Consider the following 24,801-nt stretch of genomic DNA (forward strand, 5'->3'; position numbering starts at 1 on the left):
CCCCCGCCTCAGGACTGATTCCCCCCAGGACGGATCCCCCCTCAGGACTGATCCCCCCAGGACGGATCCCCCCAGGACTGATTGCCCCCAGGGCAGGGGACGCCGCCTCGTAGAATCTAACGGTGCCCCTTCTGTCTGTGTCCAGCCCCTTCTACGGAGAGGACTTCTACTGCGAGATTCCGCGGAGTTTCCGTCACCTGTCCTTTTACATTTTCGATAGAGACGTTTTCCGGAGGGATTCAATCATAGGTAGGTACCGACCGACCTGGGTTTTCTTCATTTTCTCCGCCTCTTCTGAGCGGGGCTCATTCTGGCAGAACTCCCAGGCACGCCGTCTGAGCCGGTGAGCCACACCAGCATCTCTCCTGCCCTTGCTGGCCGTCCCGGAGCTGCCCTGTCACTGTGTTCTGGGGCGACACACCACGAGCTCACGCGGGGACACGGGGACACACGGCAAAGGCAAACCATCCTTCAAGGCGAGAGTGGCGTCCCCCCAAACGACTCCCGAAGCCTTCTCTAACCAGCCCACCACCCCAGACCTTGCCCATCCCTGAACCCAGCCGCCCATGTATGGGGGACTGGGATGGTATTGGGGTGCACTCATAAGTATTAGGGGCTCTCAGAGGCACTGGGATGCTGTCAGAGGTACTGGGGGTCTCAGGTATTGAGGGTCCCAGAGGCACCAGCGTCCTGGAGAGAGTGAGACCCACCTTGAACGTGGAGCCCAGAGCCGCCCGTTTGGTGGGTGCCTCTGTCCCAGGAAACCTATCAGCTCCCCGTGGCACCAGAATTAGACCCGAGCTGCCCAGCGTGGGCTCAGTTGTGGCCATGGGACCCCAGCTGATCGTCGGTGGCCTGGCTGCTCCTGGCAGGAGGCGTCTCGGTGCTTCACTCCTGGACAGAGCAGTTGAATCTGGCGGGCCCCTGACACTGCAATCTCCCGCCCGCTCCTGGGGCATCTGACCAGCTCCACTCACTTCCCATACGTGACTGGTCAGGGGTGTTTGTGCCCAGGCCAGCAGCCCTCAAAAAAAAAAAAAAAATAGTCTGGGGCTTCCCTGGTGGCGCAGTGGTTGAGAGTCCGCCTGCCGATGCAGGGGACACAGGTTCGTGCCCCGGTCCGGGAAGATCCCACATGCCGCGGAGCGGCTGGGCCCGTGAGCCATGGCTGCTGAGCCTGCGCGTCCGGAGCCTGTGCTCCGCAACGGGAGAGGCCACAACAGTGAGAGGCCCACGTACCGCCAGAAAAAAAATAAAGAAAAAAAAGTCTGAAGGCAGCTCTGGAGCTGAGGTCCTTTGAAGAAGCATCTGGCAGTGTTTCCAGCACATGGATCAGAGCTTCCCACACTCTTCAAAATGCAGGTGCTGGGTATTGGGTCTGGGGCAGGGCCCAGGGTCTGCATTTCCAACAAATAGCGTTCTCGGAAACTGCTGTGTTTTACATAGAAATCACCAGTTTGTTCAGGAAGTACACGGCCTAGATGACACAGCAACTCAGATAATTCACACTTGACTTCATTTAAGATGGAGCTGTGATAGGGCCCCTCAGCAGACCTTTACCTCTGAAGCGAGGATGTTTCTGTTTGCGGGGGCACTTCTGTGCTGGTCCTGCGGGCCTGCCCCCTTTGCCCTCAGGATGGTGCCCGAACCTTAGCTTGGCGTCACGCTCCGGGGATTCCTCCTCCAGCCCAGACATAGGCTCTGGCCCTCCCAGCCCCTCTCCCGGTGCCTCGCAGCCTGACGCCCACCTCAGGCCCTTCTCCGATGCCCGCGTGGCTGCCGCTGTCGGCCCGAGACCCTGGTCAGCTGGGGGCTGCCCCTCGGTGTGTGTTATTCTCACCGTCGCCTGTGGGAGCATTTCTTTTGTGTCCACTGGCCCGTACTTCCTGTGGCCTGGGGCTGTCGGAGCAGGGCCCGGGGGTGTCTCCGTCTAGTGCCTGCTGGATGCACCAAGGTTTGTTCGAGGAGGAAAGGAGAGGGGCAGAGTGGTGGGTCGGAAGTTTACACGTTACTTGATGGGGCTCACCTGGGCAACAGGTGCAACCCACAGGGAGATGCAGTACCACCAGGGCAGTTGGCTCAGATTATACCAGAATGAAGAGGAATTTGACTAATCCCTGGAGCTACACGGGAGCTTCTTTGAGTGGTAATCCTAAGGAAAAAGAAATTTTAAAATATCTTTGCCCATTTGAATCAGAGAACCTGATCTAGTTGGTTTTGGGGTTATTTCCCCTTATAAAAACCAAATAAGATGTTTATCAATCATTCTGTTTAAGGCACCTGCTATTTTTAAAGAGAACCAGCAAAACCATGGTTTAGCAATTCCTGGTGGCTTTAAAATTGGGATGTGTCAGGGTGCAACCAGATTTAGATGTTTTCAACATTGTTCTCACAGCCGTAAAAATAAGAGGCTGTCTGGATCTCCAAGGATAATTTGAAGTTATGACTAGCAATTATGTTGTTACCAGGATGAGAAACCAAGTTCTAGGGTATAAATTTGTGTCACGGAAACAAGCGTAGTGTCACCGGCTTCTCACGTCTGCCATGTGATCTGATGGCACTGCACCAGGTTCTCCGGGTGCAGCAGCGCGTGGGCCCCCCCCCCACCGCGGGCCGAGTCCAGTGGTGGGGTTTGTCCCAGGGAGGGTGTGGAGATGCAGTGTGGGTGTGGTCGAGGCAGTGCTGGCTCAGGACCACCGGCTCCACTTCCAGTGCGGGGCGTGGGCTGGTGGGGCTCTGGGGGCCCAGCCAGGCCTCCCCCTCTGCCCCACTCCGGCTGTGGGCCTGCCATCCCAGCATCTCCCCGCTTGGTCCCTCCAGCCCCGCTGGCAGGGGCTTCCTGCAGGTTCTCTATTGAAGGGTGGCGGGGTGTGAAGTGAGACCTTGATCCTTTTGTTTATAAGCCAGGGTTATCAAGGTATGATTTGCACATTGTGCCCGCTGCGGGGAAGTGCCACCGTTTACCCACTCGTCATTCGATGGAGGTGGGGTTGTGTCCTGCTTTTAGTGATTGTGAGCAAAGCTGCCGTAACATTCTTGCCTAGGTCTCTGTGTTGGCAAATGTGTTTATTTCTCTTAGAAAATACCTAAGAGTGAGATTGCTGGGGCGTACTGTAGGTTTTAAAGGACGGCAGAATTTGCCATCCCAAATAGGCCACTGTGGCATAACGATTTGTTTCAGCTGCAGGCAGCTGGGAAGAAGCAGACACAAGGAAATCTCTCTACCCTAAAAGCAGAACATAAATTCGTCCAAATCCGAGACGACCCTAGACCCTTGTCGGCCCAGAGGCTACACCAAGGAACCCACACAACGAGCCATCCGGACCATTGGTTCCCACATACATTTACCTTCCTTGAAACTCAGAGTCCTTTCCTTGGTCTTGTCACTTCTCTGAAAATTGGTGGTGGTTGTTTTAGGTTAAGATGCTACGAGTTCCAGCCACCGCCTTGCGATACTCATCACCGAGTTTCCCCCACGTATATCTGAGATACACATGTTGATAAACTTCTGTTTGTTTTTCTCTTGTTAATCTTTCTTTTGTTACAGTTCTCTTTGTCCAGAGAACCTAAAAGAGTAGAAGGAAAAAGAGTTTTCCTCCCCTGCGGTGTATGTTTACCTTTATTAGAAACTGACAAGCTGCTTTCCTGAGCGCAGCATTTTGAATTCTCTCCGGCACTTGTATCATCAACTTTTATTTTTGATTCATTTTTGCCCTTCTGATATGTGTGTAGTATCTTATTGTAGCTTTTACTGCTTTTTCATGATGAAGAATGATGTTGGGCACCTTTTCATGTGTTTATTTACCATCTGTATCTCTTCTTTGGTAAATCATTCAAATCTTTTGCCCCTTTAATTGGATTTTCTTATTGAGTTTTTAAAGTTTTTAAAATATATTCTGGATACAAGTCCTTTATCAGATGTATGTTTTGCAAATACTTTCTTCTAGCTTGTGGCTCGTCTTTTCATTTTCTTATGAGTGTCTTTTGAAGAGCAGAAGTTTTTAATTTTGAAGTCCAATTCATCAAACATTGTTTTTTTGTTTTTTTTTTTTGCGGTACACAGGCCTCTCACTGTTGTGGCCTCTCCTGTTGCGGAGCACAGGCTCCGGACGCGCAGGCCCAGTGGCCATGGCTCACAGGCCCAGCTGCTCCACGGCATGTGGGATCTTCCCGGACCGGGGCACGAACCCGTGTCCCCTGCATCGGCAGGCGGACTCTCAACCACTGCGCCACCAGGGAAGCCCCCCATTTTTTTCTTTTATAGTTTGTATTTTTGATGTCATGTCTAAGAAATCTTTGCCTACCACAGGGTTGTGAAGATTTTCTTCTATCTTTTCTTCTAGAAAGCTTTTGGTTTTAGCTCTCATGTTGCGATCCATTTCAAGTGAATTTTACATATGACAGACTTCGTTTTTCTCCTTACAGGTGTCCAGTTGAATTACCTTAGCACCTTTTGAAAGTCAACTGACTTTATATGCATGGGTCTATTTATGGCTTCTGTGTTCTGTTCCACTGACCTGTATTCCTCTCCTCACACCAACACCAAACTGTCTTAATTCCTGTATCTTCACAGCAAGTCTTAAGTCAGTCATGTGAGTCACCAACTTTATTCTTTTCCAAACTTGTTTTGCCATTCTCGGTCCTTTGAATTGTCATTTACATCTTCAGTTATCTTCTCAATTTCCAAAATGACTGAGATTACACTGATCTATAGGTTAATTTGGGGAGAATTAGCATCTTAACGAAACTGAGTCTTCAGACCCTCCAGCGTGGCTTGTCTCTCCACGTACTTGGGTCTTTAATTTCTCTCATCAGGGTTTTGTGACGTGTTTTCAGCACACACACACACGTGTGTGTGTGTGTGTGTGTGTGTGTGTATACATATAATTTATCCCTATATTTTATGATTTTGATAGAGTAGACAAAGATTTCTGGGATAGTACACCAAAAGCTGAAGCCGTGAAAGCATCATTTTGTGGATGTGCTGTTGGCATCTTTTCAATTTCAGTTTCCATTGTCATTGCTTGTGTGTACAAATACAACTGATTTTATGTATTGACCTTTATTCTAAACACACCTACTTTGCCAGCTTTTCTTGTAGCTTTTCCTATAGATTCTGTGAATAAAGACTTATTTCTTCCCTTCAAGTCTACAGGCCCTTGTTTCTCTCTCTTGCCTCTGTGCACTTGCTGGGCACCAGGGTGAACAGGAGCAATGAGAAAGACATCTCTGCCCCCTGCCAGGCCCGGGCAGCGGGGGGCATCCGGCTGTCCCTCCTTAGTCACCACCCTGCAGGGGTCACCCCTGGCTGCCCACCTTCCTGCACCCTCTGACCTACCGTACCTGGTTCCCCATGTCACATGCTGCCTCTTGAACTACCTGACGTGCTTCTCTCTTCTGAACAGACCCTGGCAGGTACAGCACCCACCAGAGCAAGTAATACACGGGGCTTTTAGCGGTGGAAAGGCTGCCACACCACCTCTGTCCGCATCAGAGGGTGAGGCCCGGGGGGCATAGTGACCTGATGTCACTCAGATCGATTGGGACAGCTGTGGATTGTGGCACATCAGGCACATTTAGGTGGGCATTGTGGTCTGCACGTCAGGTGCTCCCCAGGACAGCCTGTGGGAACACCTGCCTCTCATGTATAAGGAGTGCATGTCCATGTGTTCTTGATGTGGTCGGTTTCCAGAAGGACAGACTGACAGCTGGTGACAGAGGTGACCCTGAGGTGGGACCCTTGTAGCAGGGGAGAGAGAAGGTTATTCTTGGCTGTATTTTATATCCTTTCTAATGTTTCAGACTTTGTTCTATGTTCTGGTATTACCCGTTTAAAATTAAGTACTTCCAAAAATAAAGAATAATGATGATGTGTAAGTTGTAGGGGTCATATGAGCATTAAATACGTGTCTCCTCCCTATTCCAATCAAAGCTCATAAAAACATTGTAGTTACTTAAAATTTCAGACTTCAAATGTAACCCTCCTATCCAGCTGAACTAATCGTGGAGTCTGCAAGTTTCTTTATCCGTTTTTAGTGGAATATTATTGCCCAATTTAGTTCCAAGAAATGTTTTTTTCTTGTGGTTTTATTCCTGCAAGACTCAAAATTATATTCCCAACAGGGAAGGGGGTGGAGTTTTGCAGGAGCCAAGCAGAGAGAAAGCCAGGGGCTCTGCCTGGTGACAGGTGGTTGGAGGTGGCGGCACCCACGTCAGGATGTCAGCGGGATGCCCCCAAGGCCAGGAGCGGTGGGAGGGGCTGGGCTGGGCGGGGGGGGGGGGGGGGGGGGGGGGGGGTGGGGGGGGGGGGGGGGGGGAGGGTGGTGCTTAGTTCTTGTGACTTGATGCTGGCTGGAGAGAGGCCTGTGTGGCCGGTAGCTCCGGTTCTCTGAATCCCTGTGGAGCCCCTCTTTCTGCAGCCTGTAGCGCTCTGTCTTCTGTCCTCTGCCCCTGCCCAGCACCTACGGACTCTGCGTGCCGTGGCCTCAGTGCCCTGTGAGGCCTGTGGCTGGGCAGGACTTGGCTACAGATGGGTCTGCGTGGCCAGAGCTGAGCCAGCGAGGTTGATGTGGGCAGTGTGTTGACCCTCGGAGCCAGCTGTGCTGTGTCCACCTTGCAAGTGGACAGAAGGGCTGGCCTTGAACTGCCGAGCCTGGCCTTTCCCGAGGCTGTGTGACGGTGGGAGGTGAGCGTGCTGAGGTGCTGCGGGGACAGTGGGCAGGGAGATGGGGCTGCCGCAGCTGATGGTGGGGAGTAAACAGACCCGACTCCGCTACGCTCAGCCCGTGGCACTCGGGCCGGCGTGTCCCTGCTTCATTTCCAGCTTCCCGTCTGTGCCCGGTGGGTGTGCCTGTCGGGTCTGGAGACCAGGCGTGAAGACTGCAGGGCGAGACCCTTCTCTCACCCACCTGGGTTCCCCAGCTGGACCCCTACAAAACTGGACAGAAGATGGGCTAACAAGAGAGAAGCAAGCATTTTCTAACGCCTTTCAGACGCACGTCTCGGGAGGAACCTCAGCGTCGAGTAGCTGGGCGCTGGCGACACATGGGCCCGCAGTGCATCTTAGCAAAGGGACAGCACATTCAGAGGAGGCGAGGGGTGCAGGCTCCTGGGGCACCACGCGCTGGAAGGAACCATGGAGGCTGCCTGGCGGGGTACGTGCATGGGCCTCTGGGCTGACGCCCCCTCCTCACAGCTGAGCCGCCCTCGCCTCTCGCTCGCCTCGAGACGTGCCGCGTGTACGTTGGGTGATGGTCTGAGCTCCCCCAGGAGCCAACTGCAGAGTGTCCTTTCCCTTAAGCCTACCAACCAGCAGGTGGCTGGGCCCCAGCGAGGCCTCGTGTGAGCCCCTGGGAGCAGAGTGGACGCTGCCCTGCAGGCCCCAGGGGAGGCCGGAGAGGAGGTGACGTCACAGGAGGGCCTCGTGGGACGGGGGCGTTTGGGGAGAAGAAGTGGTAGGAGAAGCACAGAGGGCAGAGCTGCAGCGACGAGGCCCGAAGCCCATGGGCGGGACGCCTGACACGTCTGTGACCAGCACCCGCCGCCTCGCGCTGGGGTTGCTACAGGGCGACGTGAGGGGAGGGTGTGAGGGGCTGGCGGGCAGCATGTGTGGGCAGCCCCAGGATCAGCTGGGGCGTCCGGCCCCGCTGTGAGGCTGCCGGGTGCTTCTCAGAAGCACAAGTCTTTGAAGAAACAGGAAACGGAGAGCAGTCCCTTTGCGGAGAGGACTCTGTGTCCTGGGTGAGGGCAGGGTGGGCCAGCCAGCTCGGGGCTCTGCAGGGTGGCCACAGGGGCCTGGGGAGCATCCCAATCAGCAGATGACGTGGGGTGAGACGGCGCCAGGGGCCCCAAACGTCTCCTTTGGTAACTGGACTGCAATCCCGAGTTAGGCAGTGTGTCCTGGGCTGTACGCCAGGAGCACCTGAACTTAAAAAATGTTTACTTTTATGTTGTCCTTTATCGTTCCTATTTCCGTATGTGATTTACAGTGTACGTAAGACATTATGTGTGTGTACGTGTGTATTGCATGCATATACACGTGTACGCAGGGATGCTCATGTGAGCAAGCATCCGACTCCCCTATCCTGGTGGACAGCGTGGTCCCCGTGCCCGAGGCCACGGGGTGTGGGGGCAGGAGGAAAGCCAGTGCCCGGCGCCCTCTGTCCTTCCGAGCGGTGGGGTGTGTGCTTGCCGGCTGCCGCGTACGTCTTTGGAATAAACAAGGTGAATGAACAATGCGTGACGGTGGTAGATGGATATTTAAATACTATAAATCTATGTCAGGTAATGTACATCACACATGTATATTTACGTGTGTATTTTCGTTGAAATTCTAGCTCCTAAGTACCAAGCCTATGTCAGGAATGTAAAACTATTGAGAGCAGACGTCCTTAAACTATGGGAACCCACAGAAGTTCCCTGGGGACCTCGTGAAAACGAAGATTCCGGGGCCGCACCCCAGAGATTGTTTTCTCGCGCAGGATGGGGCCAGGGAACTTGCATTTAGGAAACTCTCCAGCTGTTTTGAGGCAGGTGGCCTGTGATTACACTTTGAGAGACACTGATTCATAGACCCAGGCGGGCGATAACCCGGCTCATTCCACGGGACCGACAGGAGCACGTGTGCACGCGTGCTACATAAGCTAGATGTGCACGCACATGCCTGTGCACACTCTGTGTGAGCCGACTGTGCGCGTTGCCTGTGAGCTAGACGTTCACACACGTGAATTCTAAGCCACAGCTCATACGGGCACCCGCGCACTTCCAGGGACTCTGCAGCAAAGCCCTCCCGGCAGACGCTGCCCTGCCTCGCTCTGCAGCTCGGGCATCGGGGCGGGGATGGCCGGGACGTGGCTGCCTGGGGTGCCTGCTGCCTCACCCCATCCCACACGCCACCCTCCGGGCCCTGAGCAGTGCACCTGGTATAGCCGCTCCCTGATCTGTAGGGTCTGCGCCGGGTGCCCCCATCTCCTGCAGCCTGGGTGGCAGGGAGGGGCTCCCGTCCACGCCCAGGCTGTGGACACCGTGGCAGTGGCCTCGGGACGGGCTCTGCTCAGGGTGGACGTGGCACCTCCGAGATGCAAATTGGCATCTGCTGCTCTTACTGCGTCGTCTCTTTCCCGATGATCTGTTCTGGATTTCCCATCTGGAGTGACTGGCAGAGGCAGTGGAGACTGCTCCCAGCCCTGCTGCGTGGGTGGGTTGGTGCCCTCGTGACTGGTGGCCTCTGTATTGATCTCCCAGGGAAGGTGGCCATCCGGAAGGAAGACCTGCAGAAGTACCACAACCGGGACACGTGGTTCCAGCTGCAGCACGTGGACGCCGACTCCGAGGTGCAGGTGAGGCCTCGCGGGGCCCGCGGGACGTGGGGGCCTTGGGGGAGGAGGCCTGATTGTGGATAGAGACATAGACGCTGGACTCTGGTCTTCAGCTGTCCCCTGCGTACGTCCTCCTGGGCTTATGCATTAGGTTGGTTCCATCGGTTACTGTCGGACTTAGTCGTGCAGCTTAAAAAATGTAACATGCGAAAGAATGCAACGCGTAACTGAAGGTAAAGAGAGAATAGGTGAGAAGACGTAAGGCTGTGGGCCTTGCCCACTGGAGGTGCCCGCGTGTGTTCCGGGCTCCCTGCCCTCAGCAAGGCGGGGCTGGAGCTGAAGGGAGTGACCGGAGTGAAGACGTCCCCTGGCCTGAGCATCCCTGGGGCTCGCCCAGCGCCCTGGCGATGTGTTAACTGGGAGTGACCCCTTGACCGGTGCAAGGTGCCCCCACCCCGGGACTGGGGGTTTCTCCCCCAGCTGGGCCGCTCCCCATGCCCAGGGTCCAGGAGACGCCCATCAGGGGGGCCGCCTGCATCTTCTCTTCTCTGGTGACCCTGGCATGAGTTTCCGGTCAAGCCCGTCCCTGAGCCCAGGCCATGCCTGGAATTCCGGGGCCAGCTTACCGAGCCGGGCCTGCTCTGAGCTCAGCAGAGTGTGTGGCTCTGGTGCTCTCTGAGCCTCGGTTTCCTCCCCTGTAAAGCGGGGTTTTGTGAACAGCAGGGTCAAACAGCAGGTGTCGCAGACAAAATCCCCAAGTGGGCACCTCGCGAGGCCTTCCCCGGGCTCCCGGCCCAGCATCAGCACGCCTCCTCGTGGACCTGGGGCCTTGGCCGGGCTTGGAACTGCACACCGGTGGCTCAGGGTGTCCACTGCCGAGGCCCCTGGTGGCCGCCGGGGCCGATGCTCAAACTTCGACAAAGAGGCAGCCAGAGGGACGCCTTGAGAAGCCTAGCCCAAGGGGCATCGTAAGGGTGCTTCACGCTCAGTTAATTCCGACCGAGGGGCCCACACGTGCTGTGGAAATTGGGGGACTGCTCAGAACTAGTCACAGAGCCCCAAATCCAGGAGGACAGCGGCCACTGCTGCTCAGGTGACCAGGAAATCGCCTCCTTAGGAAGAAGTTTCCGGACCCCTGTGCTGTGTGTGCTTTACACCTGGGCCCCGCCTGCCTCCATCGCCGTCGTTCTTGAGAGATTCTGCCTGTGGCCGCGATGAGCCCAGACTTAAGTTCTGTTTTGTTGGCAAGTGTAGCTTTTCCTTTTTCTTGCCTTTTTAAAAAAAAACCAACTTTTAATTTTGAAATGGTTACAGAGTCACAGGAAGCCACAGGAAATGCTGCACAGGGAGTGATGTTTAGCAAGCCGTGTGTTCTCCTGTTGACACTCAAAGACTGAAAATAGGAAGCAGGGCCATGTCCCTTCCCGGGTCCCGCACAGTGACATCTGCATAGCTCGTACAGGGTCCCCGACTCCATTCAGGTTTCACCAGCCCCACGTGTGCCTGCATGTCCCCGTGGGTGCGTTTCACGCGTGTGGCTGTGTAACCACCACTGTCCAGATCCGGAGCCGCTGGGTCACCGCAGCCTTGGGAGCGTGACGCGTGTGTCCACCTGCAGCCTGAGGACGTCCGGGCCATTCCCTGATGGTCCCCGTGACATGGGTCCCGACCCACTGGTGATTCCACGGAAGCGGGACTGGGCGGTGGCGGCCGCTGAGTTCCAGGCACCGAGCAAGTGCTCTCCAGAGGGGACCTGTCAGGTGCCACGGGCAGCAGCCTTTAAAGGGGCAGTTATGCACTTTCTGCAGCCACGAAGGTCAGGGGACACATACGGTTTCTCCAGCTGTCTGCTCAGCGATTCACAAAGACAGCGGAAAGGGAATGTCACAAAGCCGGGGCCCACGAGAGACCAGCAAGTCATGGAATTGGGGGAAGAGAGGAGTGAAGGGACGTCTGGCTTCCCTCTGGAGCTGATGCTTGTAAAGGTCTCTGCTCAATCACTTCATTAAAAAGGACCCGTCGCTCTGCTCCTTCCCTGTCCCCGGCCGGGCACCTTCTGGATGAGGCAGTCGGCAGGGACGGCCCTACCCGTGGTCCGCGCCAGGCAGGGTGGCCAGATGCACGCTCACGTCCGCGAGGGCCCCTGCCGATCCTCCAAGGATGCCAGCAGCCGCGAGCTCTGCATTGAGCGGCTTCTGTGAAACTTGTTCTTGGAGCACATGTTCCGAAAAGGCAGAGGCAGGTGGGCTGCCCCAGCAGAGCCACAGCCTCCCAGCCCGTGGCCTCCTCTTGCACCTTTAGCGACAGGGCAGTAACTTTGGCCTCATAGTGGACGCCCTGGGAACGTCCTGTGTGTGTCTGCCGTCCTGTCTGAGGATTTCCCTAACGATCAGCGCCTGCAGCCATACACCTGCGAGGACCCGAGTCTTTCTAAGGTTCGGGAGTGTCAGAAGGAGAGGATGGGGTGGCCCTCGCCTCCCCTTGAGGACGTGGCTGCTTCTCTTGGTCGCCCTCACGTCCCTGCCCCTTCCCGATGCTCTCAGCTCCAGCGGGGCTGCAGGTCCAGCACTCAGTCGCCTACGCCTGGGTTTGCTCTGCGCTGACCTCCACCCGGCCTCGCAGGCCCTGTGCAGAATGAGGACGGGGCAGTGATGGCTCATGTTCTGCTGGGCCCTTGCCTGCGGCCACGGGCCCTGCAGATCAGGGACCGACGCCTTCCTGAGAAAATTGCACAGGAACCACCAGTGCTTTTCTCTCTTAATTAATAAACTTTATTTTTCGAGTAGTTTTATCTCTGCAGAAAAGTTGAGGGGAGTGTATGAAGAACCCCGTGTACTCCTCCCCCAACCATTGCTAGCGTCCTGGGTGCATTTGCTATGGCTGACACCTTATATTTGCTGAAGCCCCCAGCTTACAGTGGGGTCCACCTTGGGCTCTGGGCCCCCCTGGCCGACAGGTGGGTGACGTCTCGGATCCCCTGTCGGAACCACTGCTGGTTTTCTGCAGCCAGGAGTGACGGCCCTGCTTTCATTTCTGTTTTTTCTTAGCTAGAGCTTTACCAATTTTATTGATCTTTTCAAAAAAGCAGCTTTGGTTTGTTTATTTTCTGTATTGATTTCCAGTTTCCATTTTCATTGATTTCTGCTCTAGCTTTTATTATTTCTTTTCTGCTTACTTTGGATTTAATTTGCTCTTCTTTTTCTAGCTTCCTAAGGTTAGAAACTTACATTATTGATTTTTGCCTTTCGTCTTTTCCAATATATGCATTCACTGCTTTAAATTTCCCTCTAAGCATTGCTTTTGCTGCATTTCACAAATTTTGATGTTTTATTTCATTTTCACTTATGAAAAGAAATGAATTCAAAGTATTTTTCAGTTTCTCCTGAAACTTCTTCTTTGGCCTGCTTGTTATTTGGAAATGTGTTCTTTAACCTCCACGCATTTGGGGATTTTCTAGCTATCTTTCTGTCACTGAGTTCTAGTTTAATTTCCACTGTGGTCTGAGAGCAGCTGTGATGTAATTTTTATTTTCCTAGACTTGCTGACGTGTTTAAGGCCAGGTCGGTCGATCCCAGTGGATGTTCCGTGAGGGTGGGTGATGCTGTTCAGTCCCAGCTGTTTTTTAAAACAACTTCTTATCCTTATTCTCCTTAAATGAGACTGGGAACGACTATGAAGTCAGCATTCTCAGTGCTCTGTCCTAAGGTTTCTCTTCTCATCTCATACACCAACGTAAATGCGAGAACTCCGGCCAAGTCTCAGCATGTCCTGCCTGGGCTAATTGTTAACGAGCACGATTCAGCTGGACCCCCCCTCCGGGGTTCCAGCCCCTATGGGAGGCATGGCCACCTCTGCCCTCAGCCTGCCAGGTGGGCCTGTGACCGCCTCCCTGGGGAGAGGGCTCCCGCTGGGGTCAAAACAAGTGGAGGGGGAAGTTGTGTGTGTAGCTGTGCATGCTTGGAAGGTCTCGTGCCCTGCAGGGGCGAGCGTGGGAACCACACTTCCTGCCTGCCCTGTGCAGGGTGTGGCCCGCACCACCCCGGGCCTTGGTGTTTGCGGTGGGATCGTTTGTGCAGTGAGGATGGGTGTGAACTTCTAAGCTGCAGATCCTGGGTTGTTCTGCAGGGTTTTCTCTCCGAGATGTGTGTGTTTGTGTTTTCTTTACCTCATACCCCCCACCAAAGCCCCCGAAATGTAACAGCGCGAATCGGCTGACAGCACTGCCCCTCCAGGAGGACGCGCTGCCCCAGGAGAGGAGCGCCAACGGTCACAGTCCGCGCCCGTCCCCCACTGGGGGTGCGTCGGTCTGAGGGGCCGTGGCCCACCGTTTGCCTCAGAGCGGGCGCCCGTGCACCTGGGGTGCGACGAAGGACACCAGGCTGACCGGGCCACCAGTGACAGCTGAGCTTCCTGCTGGGCTGGTTTCCAGGCCATCAGTCTATGCGTTCTTGTTTGATTGTAAGGACGGCGGTGCCCGCTCCGGGGACAGTGCTGAGGATCGGGTAGCTCAGAATGCGCCACTGGCCTTTGGGGACTTTGTTTTTTCCACCCGCACAGAGAGGCCACCCACCCCCCCGCCACTGCCACCCCAGTTACCGGCGTCAAGGATTCGCTGTCGGACCAGCCTGCCGCGTGCAAGGGTTGCGGTGCGCCGTGGACCCTGTGTCCGCGCCTGGCGGGTGAAGGGCGCTCGGGCGGACGCCCCGAGCCGCTGTGGGAAGAGCTGCTGCTCTAGGCGAGTGCGTCCCCGCGAGGGGCGGGCCCTGTCAGAGCCTGCGCAGATACAGATGTGACTCCGGGTCGGGATGCTGGTGTCACCCGGCCCGCGGGGCTGTGACGCCTGCGGGCTGGCCCCACCTCGCGGGACTTGTCGCGGGTTGCCTGCCCGCAGGTGAGGGCAAGGCCGGGAAGGCGGCACCCAGCCCTGCCCACGGCTGGGGGGCCTGGACGGATGTGCGGCCGTGAGCGCCGCCCACAGCCTGGGCTCCCCACAGGGAGGCATCCGTGTAGTCGGGAGCCCGTGTCAGTGTCGTGGGCGAGGTGTCTGGTGCGTGAGACCAGCCCCCCCCCACCACCACCACGCTGCTGCGGCCCGGGGCACCTGCTCGCTTCCAAGCTCGCGATCCCGGAGCTGGTTTGCTCTGAGTGGGAGACGCTATCATGGGGAGCTCGTGTCACCTGCCAGTGCGGGGCCCGAGAGGCGTGTAGGAGACAAGAGGGCCTGCGGTGATGGAGGTATCGCCCTTGGCCCTTCTCATGGCCAGACCCTGGTTTCTTGTTTATTTTCTCTTGTCTGGCGGTGGGGCTGTAGCTGGGGGTGCTCCCCACGCCCCCATCCTCAGGCTGCGTGTCCGGGTCCAGCCTCTCCCTTTCTCATAATCGGTGCTGCCGGCATTTTGTCGAAACGCTTCTCTGGTGGCTCCGGTCAAGCTTAGAAGCAGCAGGTGGGAAGGTCTGGCCGCGGTTGGAGCAGGCTTCCCTGGGGCGGAAGGAGCAGCAAGGATCCCGGGCCCAGGAGCTGCTGGCCAGGTCTGCACACGCCCCGTGCAGACGGCCCGGAGCGCCGGATGCTCCCGCGTGGGGTCGGGGTCCCACGCTGCAGTGGGCGACCGTCGGGGCTGAGCGCCCCACACCGACCCCCCAGCTGGTGAGCCATCCCCACCGCGTCCTGGGCTCTCCTGAGACGTGGCGGCCCTCACAGGCTCTCCCCAGGCTGCAGGGTCCGGGGGTTTCAGTCGGAAAGGACCTTGGAGACAATGGATTCAGTTCACCTCCGTGTCTAAGGAAAGTCAGTTTAATTTAACCGAACGCTCGCTCACGGAAACACGCGCATCATGCATCCTCCTGTTGGACTTTCCGGGAGCTCATCTCCCCGCTTCTCCTCGTGGCCCTCATGATGCCCTGGCCGTGTCCGCCCCGCCCACTCGCCGTCCTCAGCCGGCGCCCTTTGTACAGGCAAACGGGTGGAAGCACAGCCTCAGCTGCTCCATTACCCCAGCTGCTCTGCCCCTCCTCCCAGAGCGCGCGTGAGCGTCCGCTTCCTTCCTAAAGAGCAGGGCTGAGGTTCCTGGCCTCCGACCCTGCCTGTCGCAGACGCAGAAGCACCGAGACGCCTAGGCAGAGCTGCCCACGCCTGCCCGGGGCCTGCGGCGCATGAGTGAACACAGCCCAGAGCAGACAGTCAGGCCCATTTGGGACACTGCTCCCTCCAGTACCTTTTCCTTTTCTTTCTTCTGAAACAGTGCCTGCTGTCAGCATCGTGCCAGATGGGCTGGAAGCTTCTTTAACTCTCTGGGATCTGAGCCGGGCGGCTGGACACGTGTGGATGCCACGCAGGGTCACGTGTCACCAGCCTGTGATCGGAGCCCAAGAGCTCCTGCCGCTTGTGGCCCCCCGTGACCCCCTGTCATTGTCACTTTCAGGGCAAGGTCCACCTGGTGCTGAGGCTGAGTGAGGTCATCACCGACTCGGGTGTCGTCTGCCACAAGCTAGCCACGCGGTAAGACGCGGGACGGCTGCCACGGCCTGTCTGCCCAGGGCTGTCTAACCCCAGGGAGCGGGGCGGCCCATGCTTTATAAACAAATGACTCAGGAGTCCCAGACTTGGGCATTCCCCAGACGACTTTCTTAACATCCTTGCTCACCCTGGAGGTGACGCGTTTGGCTTTTGCAAATAACCAGTTACTCAGGGCGACGTTTAGGCAGAGGTTGGGGTTGTGGAAACGGTGAGATGGGGGCAGAGCTGGGGCCTGACCTCAGACCTCGACCCCGAAATCGGAGCTCCTTCTCCCCTGTATGCTTGCTGAGTGCACACGTGTGAGTGTGTGCAGGTGTGAGTGTGCACGGGTGTGTATGGGATCGGCTTAGACAAATGCCTGGGGTGTGAATATACCTTTTCCAGTGAAATAGGCTCTGGTCGGATGTGATGCAAGCAGCCGTGACCCCCAGGTTGTACAGCTGAGCCGTGACCCCCAGGTTGTGCAGCTGGTGAAGTGACATCTGAGGGAGGAGGGTGCAATGTGCCCATGACACCTGTTTTCCTGTTGTGCGTTTTGCATCCAGGTGTCAGCGTGTCAGTTTTTCTTTTTCTCCGGGATGTGTAACTGCAGTTGGGGCCAGTCCGCGTGTTGGTTAGCGCCTTCCTCACGGTGGTCTGTGAGGAGTGGCAGTGACGTTGACGGGCGGCTGCTGCCCTTCATCTGGCAGCGCCTCTCCAAGATGCCAGCTGCGGGAAGAACTGCTCCCCGTCTGAGCTGCTGCCGGGAAAACCGTTATCTCTGCGGATCCAAAATGCACCCCTGTCCCGACCTTCCTGATCAACAGCTGAATGTGACAAAAATGCATTTGCCTTGAACTCTGGGCTTTGGCACAGGGAGGGGACGAGTGAGCGCCTTCTCATGCTTCCAGCCCCAGAGGCAGCAGCCCCCCAACTGAGGGCGGGTCGGTCTTGTCCTGAGACCTCCTCCCACCTGCCCACCCGACGGGTCGCCCTGTGTGTTCCTCCCATGCGTGACCCACCCGCTGTCCCTGTGGCTGTCAGGACCCCGAGCCCCCGGGGGCTTCTCAGGGTGTCAGCCCCTTGCACAAGCTCTTGGCTGGCTCAGGGTTCTGTGCCTGTTCCTGGAAATGTGCCTGAAGATACTTGTTTAGTGACGAGTTAGTTCACAGAGGGAGGAAGATGACCCAGGACCAGGTTATAGCAGGGAGAGAAGTGCAGAAATTCCAGAAAGAAGAGTGAAAGGAGAAAGAGTTGAAAAGATTCACTAAAGTCCCTGAGGGCCAGCCTGTGTAGCGGGGTGGAACACAGTGGTGGAGAAATGGAGAGAGAAGGGGCCACACGCTCCAGGGAGCAGGAACGGAGGAGACGGGCCCTCACCCTGAGAGAAGAGGTCCCGTAACGCGTCAGGACCACCAGGCTCCCGAGAGGGGCGGCAGCCGCCCAGGCCAGCCGGCGCGCAGGGCTGAGTGAGGAGGCAGGGCACTCAGATCCTCGGCGTCCAAGTATGGGTTAGGGCTCTGCTTCCGGCCAGGATGGGACAGGGGGCCTCACCCCTCTCCCGCCACAAAGGACTAAGGAGCTGACGCCGTGTGAACCAGCCGTGCAGGCGGAGGGCGATCGGCCCCCAAGTGGGGAAACAGACAAGGTCGCCGCAGGCCAGCTTTCGTCCTGGAGGTGCATCGGCGACATGGCCAGCAAGGCGTCCCCAGCAGGGCCCAAAGCGGGTTAGGCGATGGGAGCTGGGGCGTCAAGGCCACCGTGGGCACGTTCTGCAGGGGAGGGGACCTTGTGGCACTCCCCGGACCTGTGCCAACGAGCAAGGTGGAGTCCCTCAGGGCTGGCAGGCGAGGGGGCAAAGGGGCGACGGGGCCATAGAGCTGGGGGTCATTCGAGTTTCCACCAGCCCAGTGGAGAGCCTGCGCTCACTCCGGCCCTCAGCACGGACTCCAGGGGCCACACCGGGCGGTCGGGCCACGCTGTCCCCGAACAAGGCTGCTGGCACCTCCCGGACAGAGCCGCAGACGAGAATTGCTCTCCAGACAAGAGACCCCAACCACTGACGGCACGGATGAGCCCAGAATCCGGGCACCAGCGACGTGAAGTTCACAGCGCCCAGCGTCCAGCCAGAAGCAGGAGCAGGAGCTGTCCAGCGACAGCCCAGGGTGACAGGCGCAGGAGTGACAAGGGCGGTCCAAGAGCTGGAGTGACTTCGGTCCAGAACCCAAAGGGGGCCAGGCGCCGGGGCGGTCGGCAGAGTGAAGCCTGAGACGGGGTCTCCCGGCCTGAGAGGTGCGTTGCAGGCAACACCCGGCCTAGGGTTCTAAGCCCCTGGGGTGCCAGGCCCTCAGGTCCCCACCGATAACACAGACTTCACCGCAGTTCCTACCTGGCAGGCCGGGCCGGGTGGACCTCTCTCGAGCTCCCAGGAAGGGAGGGCAGGGGCTTCGCTCAGGAAATCTCCACTGTGGACGAAGAATGTCAGCTGCCGGATCAGGAGACAAAGGGTGTTGCGGCCCCCAAGCCTGCAGCTGCCCCCACGGCGCCCCTGAGGGGACTCCGGCTGGGAAAGCACAGGACGCCGGCCCCGGAGAGCTGAGGTGCACGTCAAAGGAACGATTCCAGTGAACCCAGACTCCCATACCTCACCACACATAGAGAAGCACTACATTCCTTAACTGGAGATGTCGGGTTTTCTTTCATTAACAGTAATCTTTTGATGTTCCGACTACCTGGTCTTTGTTGCAGAAGCTCCTGTATATCCTGGCTTCCCCCCCCGCCCCCCGACCTCTTCAGAGGAGTCCCTCCGAGCCCTCTGAGAGGCTGCGTCCCGGGCTTGAATCCTCAGAAAGTCCACCAAATAAAACAAGTCTCAACAATATTTGTTGTGCGTTTTTTTTGCAGTCGACACCAGCAACGTGTCCTCCGCAGCCGGGCTGCTTTTCCCTTTTCCCTGGTTGCACGCACACCTTCTCCTGCCTCCAGATGTCTCATGACTGCTGACCAGCGCGTCCATCTCTGTTTATTAGACGGGAGCCCCTGGGAAGCACTTTGCAGGGACTCGGAGCTCTTGGCCTGAGAGCTGTTGAGACAGCTGCCCTCCCGGACCCCAGGGTGGCCTCGAGAGATGGCCCGCTGGCCTTGGGTCCCCTCCTGACCTCCCACTTCTTTCCTCAGCATCCTCGAGTGCCAGGGCCTCCCCATCGTGAACGGGCAGTGTGACCCCTACGCCACGGTGACCCTGGCGGGACCGTGCAGGCAAGTACAGCCTCGGCTTGGGGGGGAGGGCGAGGTCGGATTCCCCCCTCGGGAGAGCAGGTGAGCCAGACGAGGGTGTGCGATTTTAACGTCCTTTTGTTTCCTTTACTGCCTAGAGTTGCTTTGTAAAAAGAGCGTTTCTGGGCTTCACGTGGGGTATCTTTGGCTCAGTAAAGGGCCCTGATTTGCATACCATCTGGGGTTAGAGACAAACAGACCCGCCCGTAGGCCACGTGACGTGCGTGCTGGGTGGCCCAGCCTCAGACGAGAGATTCGGCATCAACAGTGTTTGTTTTCCACCCCGATCTTCCCCCCTTGACACAGGTCGGAAGCAAAGAAGACAAAAGTGAAAAAGAAGACAAACAACCCCCAGTTTGACGAAGTGTTTTACTTTGAGGTTGGTGTTTCAGTGGCACAAATGCAGTTGAAACGCACACCCCAGGGTCTTTGGCAGAAAGACCCTCAGTCGCTTACTTCTGAGAGTTCTGGGGTGCTGTCCCCCCACGTGAAGACCCCTCCTGCCCTGCAGCTCGAATTCCTAGGAACTGCCCTTCCTTCCCTGGGCAGAAAGGCTGTTTGTTGCTTCCAGCATGACCCGGTTTTGAGTTGAATGCTGACAAATTAATACTTGCCAGATTATCAAGACATTGATTTTTTGTTTGGTTGGTTTGGTTTGGGGTTTCTTGGGTTTTGCCCGCCCCACCCAGTCTTCCCTGAGCAGTGGAGGGAGGCTTGTTTCACCGGAAGTAGTGAGGGTCTTAAGGCAGAAGGGGAAGTGCAGGCTGATGAGAGCCCCCGGCTGCCCCTCAGAACGCGAACCACCAGCAGGACGGCGGCGTGGGGGCCGCGGCCCCGGTGACGCGCAGGTGGCCGTTCTCGCCCCGCAAGGGCGGGCACAGATGAGCACGAGGGGGCCTGGCTCCCAGTGCAGGGAGAGCGGGCAGCCAGGGGCAGCAGAGGCCTGACGCTCTCCCTCCGGCCCCCAGGTGACCAGGCCCTGCAGCTACAACCGCAAGTCCCACTTCGACTTCGAGGACGAGGACGTGGACAAGCTGGAAATCCGGTGAGCGCGGGAGGCGCTCGGGGTCGAGGTTCTGGCTCGGCGGGGCGGCCTGACTTCCTCTAACACTGGGGAGTGGATGGAAAGGAACTTCCGTTTTCTGGATTATTTTAACGCGAGGATGTTGGGTGGTGGCGAAAGGGCAAAGGTGGTGTGTGTTCGCTTTGCAGTATCTTACGCCAGCTTGAAGGGCGAAGGCTCCGAGCCCCTCTGCGTGTGCAAGGCCCGGCCTGGCTCGCAGTCCCACTGCTTCGGGGGCCTCGCTGTGCCAGGTCGCAGCGTCCGCTGGGGGACTCACCAGCCCTCTTGCTGCGCCGGACGCAGCACCGCCCCCATGTTAGGGGACAGGTCATGAGCCTGAGGCTGGGGTGACCGCATTAGGTCCGATGGGCCCTGCTCACGAGAACCCTAGGGATTCTCCAGATTTGACATCACTTAAAATCCGCTCTCCTGTGGGTCAGGGTTTCCCGAGGTGCCTGAGGTTCGGAAGCTCAGAGGGGGCAGAATCAGGTCCCTTCCGCGAGCCCGGCCTCGAGCAGTGACAGGCATGGGGGTGGGGCTCCGGGCAGGCGGGCTTGTCCCTCCAAGGGCCTGAACTGCCCGACCTCACGCTCCAGCCGTGCTCAGTGTGGCCTTCATGCCCCGTCCCGTCCTGCCCCGGGTTCTCTGGGGAGAGCTCAGGGGCTCAGGGACCCCGCCCCTCCTCGCCGCCCGGTAAGAGGCCCTGCACAACTGCTGTTTTCTAGGGTGGACCTCTGGAACGCCAGCAACCTGAAGTTTGGGGACGAGTTTCTGGGGGAGCTGAGGGTCCCGCTAAAGGTGCTGCGGCAGTCCAGCCCCCACGAGGCCTGGTGAGGGCACCCGGGGCCCCGCAGCGGCCTCCGCACGGAAGGGGGCCGTGCCAGCCGTGCCCCACCGCACTCAAAACCCTCGCGTGTCCCGGAGACCACCGTCCTGCGCCCCTCTCCCTACCTCATCTCCAGGGCGCCCGGTTCCCTCTCACCAGGGCTTCCAGGTCACATCGCGTGACAGGGAGCAGGTGCCAGTCTCGGCCGCTCCGGCCCCAGACTGGCTTCACTCCCCACGGCCCCGCAACAGACGCTTGGGCGGGGGCAGGTGCCCACACCCCACGCCACACAGAGCCCTGCATGCCTGCAGACCCGGGTGGGTAAAATTTGGGTTGTGCCCTGGGGAAACTGGAATTCTTGATTCAGTGCCCCAGGCGACCCTGCTCAGCCAGCAGCCTGGCCTCGTGACGGGGCTGTGACGGGCGGCCCCAGTGGCCAGTGCCTCAGCCCACAGAGCGCCGCCCGGCACGTGCGCTCAGAGCCGCCGGCTGCGCCGGGAGAGGGAGAGCGTCTGTCAGGAGGACCGCTGGCTGCCTGTGTGCCCGGGGCCGCCCGCCCTGCAGCACAAGCCCAGCCCCCGGCGTGCACTTACGAGGGTGATTCCACCCGGGCTCTGCTCAGGGCTGGCCGCTGTCGGGTGTCAGTCTTCAGGGGAAAATTATTTTACCGCAGTTTCCTAAACTGCTCGTGACCCCTTCCCCTGTCCTACCTGTTCCCCCCACCCTCCCGCTTCCCACCCCAGCCTGAGTCTGTGGCTCAGTGTGATCAGCGCGAAGTACACAATGTGGGGGATGCCCGCGCAGACGCTGCGGGGCTGTCAGATGCGGGACCCCCCCCAGGTGCCCGGACCCTGCGGGGCTGTCAGATGGGGGACCCCCCAGGTGCAGGGACCCTGCGGGGGTATCAGATTGGGGACCCCCCAGGTGCCCGGACCCTGCGGGGCTGTCAGATGGGGGACCCCCCAGGTGCCCGGACCCTGCGGGGCTGTCAGGTGGGGGACCCCCCAGGTGCCCGGACCCTGCGGGGCTGTCAGATGGGGGACCCCCCAGGTGCCCGGACCCTGCGGGGGTGTCAGATGGGGGACCCCCCAGGTGCCCGGACCCTGCGGGGGTGTCAGATGGGGGACCCCCCCCAGGTGCCCGGACCCTGCGGGGGTGTCAGGTTGGGGCCACTGAGGCAGAGGGACTTAAGCAGGGTGTCCTGCAGAATCTCCCGAGTCCCCTTGCCTCAGACCCCGACACAGCCTGTGACGGGAGGACCACCCAAGCGGGGTCCCTGGGGGAGCTGCTGCCTCAAACTGCCTTGTTTGTCTGTGTGTCCTGCACCAGGTACTTCCTTCAGCCCCGGGATAACGGCAGTAAGAGCATGAAGCCGGAAGACCTGGGGTCGTTGCGCTTGAACGTGGTTTACACGGAAGACCACGTCTTCTCCTCCGACTACTATAGCCCCCTGCGGGACCTGCTTCTGCGGTCGGCGGACGTGGAGGTACCTGCGTGGCTCGCGCACCGTAGCCCCCACCTTGGGCCTGCCGTGTGTTCGGGACCATCTGGGTCTCCCTCTGCTGGGGAAGGGAGCCCTCACGTCCCCCACAGCGAGAGCCACAGGACCCGGCATGGCCCACGCCTGGCGCTCTGTCTGACAGTGACCCCAGGGTCATGGCCCTCTGCTCACCGGCCCCGGTGCTGTGTGTGGGTGCGGGGGGGAGGCGCAGACCTGCCGGGCGCACGCAAAGCAGGGGGCTGGGCCTGGGGCTCGCCTTCTTCACGCTCTGTCTCCCCAGCCCGTCTCAGCGTCTGCGGCCCACATCCTGGGCGAGGTCTGCAGGGAGAAGCAGGAGGCGGCCGTCCCGCTGGTGCGGCTCTTCCTGCACTACGGCCGGGTGGTGCCCTTCATCAGTGCCATCGCCAGTGCCGAGGTCCGGAGGACCCAGTGAGTGCCAAGCGCACCCCGAGACCCTCCGGGGGTCCGGCCTGTTCAGGGGCTGGACGGGGGTCCGGTCGGCCAGAGGAAGCCACATGGTCAGGGTTCCTTCAGAGACACACTTGCTCTTCTAAAAATGCACCTTTTCTCCTGGGAACTGGGAGGCACATGGCACGGAGCGGTGAGCGGGGCAGCGGGTGCCTCGGGGGCGGCTCCGTTCCTGAGGCTGGGCCCGCGGGCCTTCCGGGGAGGTGGGTTCTGCTGGGAGTGGCTCCCTGGGACTGTTGGCTCAGAAAGATCCAGAGCGTGCCCTGCTGGAGGTGTCGTTGGGCCTTGCCTCCCGTGCTGACCCCAGGCCCTGAGGAGCAGAGGAGGCCCTCAAAGCGCAGGGTGGGGGGCGCACGGCTGCTGCGCCCTGGGGACCCGGCGGTGGCCGCGGTGGGATTGTTACACGGCAGGCAGGCCCAGGGCTCAGGCCCCCACTGTGAGGCTTCGGTCAGGTGGCCTCCCTGCCCCCTGGATGCCTCCCTATCCGACACTGTTTTCCAGGGATCCCAATACCATCTTCCGAGGAAACTCGCTAACATCCAAGTGCATTGACGAGACGATGAAGCTGGCAGGGATGCACTACCTGCACGTCACCCTGAAGCCCACCATAGAGGAGGTGAGGGGGGCACTGCTGGCGGGCCAGAGAGTCCCGAGGGAAGGGCAGGTGACGCAGAGCCCGCAGCCCCGGGCCCCGCCTAAGCCCAGAACTGTGGCTTCCATGTCAGCTTCTCCCCGGCTTCCCAAGGGGACCTTCTGAGCATCCCAGAAGCTTCCTTGTTTTCTCAAATTAGAAAAATACTTAAGCAAGTCCATCATTCTGCTAAGACAGAATGACACGCAAGAGAAAAACTGGTTCTTCCGAGGACGCCTCCTCCCCCGAATCCGCGAGGCCAGAGAGACAGTCCTGCTGCTGTCCCCCCCACCCCAAACCCCTGCCCCGGTCAGACACCCTGGGAGGAGTGACCCTCCATCTCTTACTGACACCTTCCTGGGAGGGGGTGTTTCCCCCAGAACAGTTTCACCAAAAAGCAGGTCCTTTGCGGTCCTTGAGGTCCTTTGAGGGAATTGAGAGTAGATTCTGGTTTGATCTGTGAGCCAAACCCTGAGAGCACTTTGAGGTAAAACGTTAATAAACTGGTGAAGCCTCATCCCGTGTCAGCCGCCGCGCTGCAGTCTCGAGAAGGACCGCCCCTCCTAGGCCAGGCCTCAAGCTGCCCCTCCTGGACCAGGCCCGCCTCGCCTGCCGTGACCCCGCCCACCTGGGCTCCAGGCTCGGCTCACGCACTGCGTGTCTTCCAACGCTCTCCGCAGATCTGTCAGAGTCACAAGTCCTGTGAGATCGACCCCGTGAGGCTGAAGGACGGTGAGAGCCTGGAGAGCAACACGGTGAGGCCCGGCTCGCCCTCCAGCACCTTGGACGCTGCGACCCCCGGGATGGTGGGCGGTGGCAGGCGCCTGAGCTGCAGCGGCCTCGGGGGACACCCCCCCCCCCCCCCCGCCCCCCCCCCCCCCCCCCCGGGGCCGGCGCCCCCCGGGGGGGGGGGGGGGGGCGGGCGCCCGGGCGCCGCCGGCCCCGGGGGGCCCCCCCCCCCCCCCCCCGGCGCCAGCCGCCACCTCCCCTGCTCTGTGCCCGGCCTGCGCCTCCCGCCACCCATAACCGGCAGCCTCCCATGGGTTGGGGGCGTCTCCCTCAGCTCAGCAAACACGGCTCCCCAGCCTGGGCCACCTGTGGCTGCTCCTGGAGCTCTGCCCCAATTTTTAAAACAGCTAAGTCCCTGTCTTCATCTTTCCATGTGGTTTCTTCACGCAAATCATGCCAAGTCTTTGCCTCTAAAGAGCAGAGACCGGTACTGG

The 24,801-nt window shown here is 59.0% G+C and overlaps 1 protein-coding gene across 5 annotated transcripts in view; it reads left to right on the forward strand.

Moving 5' to 3' along the window:
• The window catches only part of RASA3 (RAS p21 protein activator 3), an 89,272-nt gene that overhangs the window by 47,326 nt on the left and 17,145 nt on the right, over positions 1-24,801 (forward strand). Inside the window, exons 1-12 of one of the 5 annotated variants that reach the window (XM_029210178.1) lie at positions 6,329-6,685; positions 6,783-7,154; positions 9,244-9,338; positions 15,740-15,816; positions 18,991-19,071; positions 19,396-19,468; positions 20,058-20,134; positions 20,878-20,982; positions 22,308-22,464; positions 22,760-22,908; positions 23,449-23,563; positions 24,259-24,333. In XM_029210178.1, coding sequence (XP_029066011.1) covers positions 7,136-7,154; positions 9,244-9,338; positions 15,740-15,816; positions 18,991-19,071; positions 19,396-19,468; positions 20,058-20,134; positions 20,878-20,982; positions 22,308-22,464; positions 22,760-22,908; positions 23,449-23,563; positions 24,259-24,333 — 1,023 coding nt within the window. In that variant the 5' untranslated portion in view covers positions 6,329-6,685; positions 6,783-7,135. Of the gene's footprint in view, positions 1-145; positions 250-6,328; positions 6,686-6,782; positions 7,155-9,243; positions 9,339-15,739; positions 15,817-18,990; positions 19,072-19,395; positions 19,469-20,057; positions 20,135-20,877; positions 20,983-22,307; positions 22,465-22,759; positions 22,909-23,448; positions 23,564-24,258; positions 24,334-24,801 lie in introns of those variants that run through there. The other 4 variants (XM_029210177.1, XM_029210176.1, XM_029210175.1 and 1 more) reach the window with 4 other exon arrangements.

This window comes from Monodon monoceros, unplaced genomic scaffold (assembly GCF_005190385.1).
Source record: "Monodon monoceros isolate NGI ecotype Baffin Bay Population unplaced genomic scaffold, NGI_Narwhal_1 Super_Scaffold_8, whole genome shotgun sequence".
In the NCBI taxonomy this organism is placed as follows: Eukaryota; Metazoa; Chordata; class Mammalia; order Artiodactyla; family Monodontidae; genus Monodon; species Monodon monoceros.